This window comes from Fulmarus glacialis, unplaced genomic scaffold (genome assembly GCF_000690835.1).
Source record: "Fulmarus glacialis isolate BGI_N327 unplaced genomic scaffold, ASM69083v1 scaffold35111, whole genome shotgun sequence".
Taxonomy (NCBI): Eukaryota; Metazoa; Chordata; class Aves; order Procellariiformes; family Procellariidae; genus Fulmarus; species Fulmarus glacialis.
In genome coordinates this window covers 365-3374 of record NW_009191471.1, presented here as the reverse complement: position 1 = coordinate 3374, position 3010 = coordinate 365, and the positions used below count along the sequence as shown (strand labels likewise).

At 56.8% G+C, this 3010-nt stretch overlaps 1 protein-coding gene across 1 annotated transcript; it reads right to left on the bottom strand.

The window, feature by feature from the left end:
- Positions 1-411: 411 nt before the first annotated feature.
- On the bottom strand, positions 412-2160 carry LOC104083284 (zinc finger and BTB domain-containing protein 48-like; the record flags this gene model as incomplete). The annotated part of the gene is made up of 4 exons (XM_009586707.1): positions 412-548; positions 1098-1252; positions 1624-1710; positions 2068-2160. Coding segments are annotated over 4 exons (472 nt in total), but the record flags the coding sequence as incomplete, so codon positions are not given.
- Between the last annotated feature and the right edge of the window lie 850 nt (positions 2161-3010).

The following is a 3010-nucleotide window of genomic DNA, read 5'->3' as shown; positions in this document are numbered from 1 at the left end:
TCGCGGGGGGAGAGGGGGAGAGCCGCGGGTCAGCGGTGCGGCGTGTGCCCCCCGTCCCGGGGCCCAGGTACGAGCCACGCCGCAGCGAAGACCGCACGTGCACGGTGCAGTCGGTCTGTGCCAGGCTGGTTAGGAAGGCTTAGAAGCAGTACAAGGAGCAGCCTGCTGGTCCAGGCTAACCATTACTGGGGAAAACTCATCAATTTCTTCCTCTTTTATGCCACAAGGGTAATGGAGATAACAGGAACATGCCTTCCTCGGTGTTAGCACACGCTCACAAGAGCGTGGCTTTGCTCCCCAGGGGAAGCGGGCAGAAGGCGGGTTTCGCAGCACAGCTGCTTTCTGGAGGTCCTGGATGCCGGAGCACGGTGCTCAGCACTACCAGCCCCAGCCGCGCACCCGGGGGGATACCTTGCGTCCTGAAGGTCTTGCCGCAGAGGTGGCACTGGAAAGGCTTCTCGCCAGTGTGCGTGCGCAGGTGCATGTTGAGGTTGGCTTTCTGCGTGAAGGCATGGTGGCAGAATTCGCAAACGTAGGGCCGCTCGTTTCTGCGGGCAGGAGAAACGTTACCTTCATCTCTGCCTTTGCCAGCTTCAGCCCCTTAGATTAACTGCTGCTCCTCACCCAAAGTTCTTGTGATTAAATCCTACTTCAACCCTTCTCAAACTAAAGTATTTTGGAGTCCTACAAATGCTGTTCTGCAGCCACGGGCTCCCGAGCTGGAGCCTCCCATCCCTGGGCATTATAACCAGCCCAGGAATCAGAATGCTAAGGATGAGCGTGGCAGGCTGCCATGTGCTTGCCACTTCAAGAACACGAATTAGCTAGGCTGATGAGCCTCGCTTATCACCTGCATTACTATAGCACTTCTTCCGAGTGTGTGACCAACAGTCTGCACTTCCTTTGGAGGAGAGAAAAGCAGAATGCCAGCTGGCCCCTCATTGGATTTCTGCCAGAAGTTTCAGCCCAGCACCTCCGGCAACGGGAGTGCTTGCTGCCAACTCCTCTCCCCAGCACCACTCAGCCGGGCCCTCCGGGGAGGAAGCGCAGCCAGGAGAACCAGAGTGACAGATGGGAGGACACAGGTCACGTCATACCTGTGCTTGGCCTTGATGTGCATCTGCAGGCCGTTGCGACTCGAGGCTCTGTGCCCACACTCCTCGCAGACAAACAGCTTCTCTCCCCGGTGCTTGAAGGCCTCGTGCAGGCGCAGCTCTGTCCGAGACAGAAAGCACTTGGAGCAGGTTGAGCACTGCAAGGCCACAGGAGAGCGCAGCGTTAGGCAGCTCGCCCGGGCACAGTTCGCAATGTATACACATAACAGATTGACTCGCCGCCCAAGACCCGTCCCTCCGCCTGCCGCTGCTGCTTTGGGGCCCCCACTGTGGCCAGCTGCGGCAGCACCCCCAGTTCCAACATGCCTAATGAGATGAGACAGCCTGACAAAAGCAAAATGCTGGTCAGTACTTGGGTCTAACGGCCAAAAAAACCTGTTTCCAGCAGCTCTGTAACTCTCTGCCTCACTGAACAGAACCAGACAGGACAATGGGTGCCGCTGTCTAGGCCAGGCCTGAGCACAGGATAATTCCCTCTCAAAACCCCACTGCTGCCTGCTCCCCTTACCGCGTGGGGCTTTGGCGCGCCGTGCAGCTTTATCATGTGGCTCTGCAGGTCCTTTTTCTGCATGAACTGCTGGGCACAGGAGGAACACTGGAAGACAGGAGAGGAGGGTCAGCTTCCAGCCGCCCCCCTAACAGCGATTTTGGCGCGTGGAGAGGACCGGCGGCGCGCCAGTGCACCGGGCAGGGGAGCACTGTTCTGACATGGAACACAAATCCCTGGTAAGGCCGCAGAAAGCACCTGGTTTTGGTGCCTCCCTAGAGCACGTTCTGGCTCAGAGATGGGGAACGACGCTCAGCTGCCACAGACCAGGGAAGGGAGCCGGCATGCTCAGCTCCCTTGACGGGCTGGGCCAGGCTGCCCCAAAACAGAAAGGCTCGCCCCGTCTTCCTTCATGCCAGCGCCTAGCAGCCATTTGTAGGAACGTCGAAGGCAGGCACTGCTGACCTTGTACGGCATCTCCCCCGTGTGCGACACCATGTGCAGCCGCAGCTCCATTCGCCTCTTGAACACCTCCTGGCAGACCGAACATGTGAAAACCTGCAAGAGACAGGGGAGGCATCGGCTTCCGCAGAACCAAGAGTCCGACGCGAAGCCCGCAGTTCAGACCAGCGCTTGGCACTTGGGCGCTGGGACCTGGTTATGACATTTAACTCGCGCCCGCAGCGATCTGGATCTCTTATGGTACAAAGAGTATCCTTGTCGGCTTGAAAAAAACAGACAAAATGAGAGGTCTGGTAAATCAGACAAAAGTTTCTGCTGTCCTAATCCAAGAGAGGGACTGGGGGGAGGTCCCAGCTGTGGTACACATGCCGCACAGTAGTGATGAGGGGTTTTTGTTCAGTAGCCGAGTGTGATGTGGACTGTGGCTGGAAAAAGGCTCTAATTCTGCTCCTGCAAAACAGCACCCGCTTTCCAGACCACGGGTGGCAGCTTCCTGGGCATACCTGCTCAGATCGGTTCATACAATTTCTGGCTTCATGTTCCAGGAGATTCTCTTTTCTAAAATAACATTTGCCGCATTTGGAACATTCAAATGGCTTTTCTCCAGTGTGTTTCCTAGGAGGAATACAAACGGAGAGGATCCGTCACTGCCAGTCCGACAGCACAGATGCAAGAACAGGCCCGGTAAGGACACTGGGAAGGAACTGGGAAGGGAGAGGGAAGGACCAGGCAGCTTTTACACACCCTCCCAGCGCCAATATTCACAGTTGCCCAAAAGCCGCCTTTTACACCAGCTTTGCTGATCCCATCGGAGCACAGTCAAACTGTTTCTACCCGCTGCGCTCCACGAAACCTCAATTTTGCAGGGCTAAGGTTCGCCCCTTGCAGATGAGCGAAGCTGGAGCTTGTGCCCTCTCTGCAGGCACCTGCTTTGCTCTTGGTTATC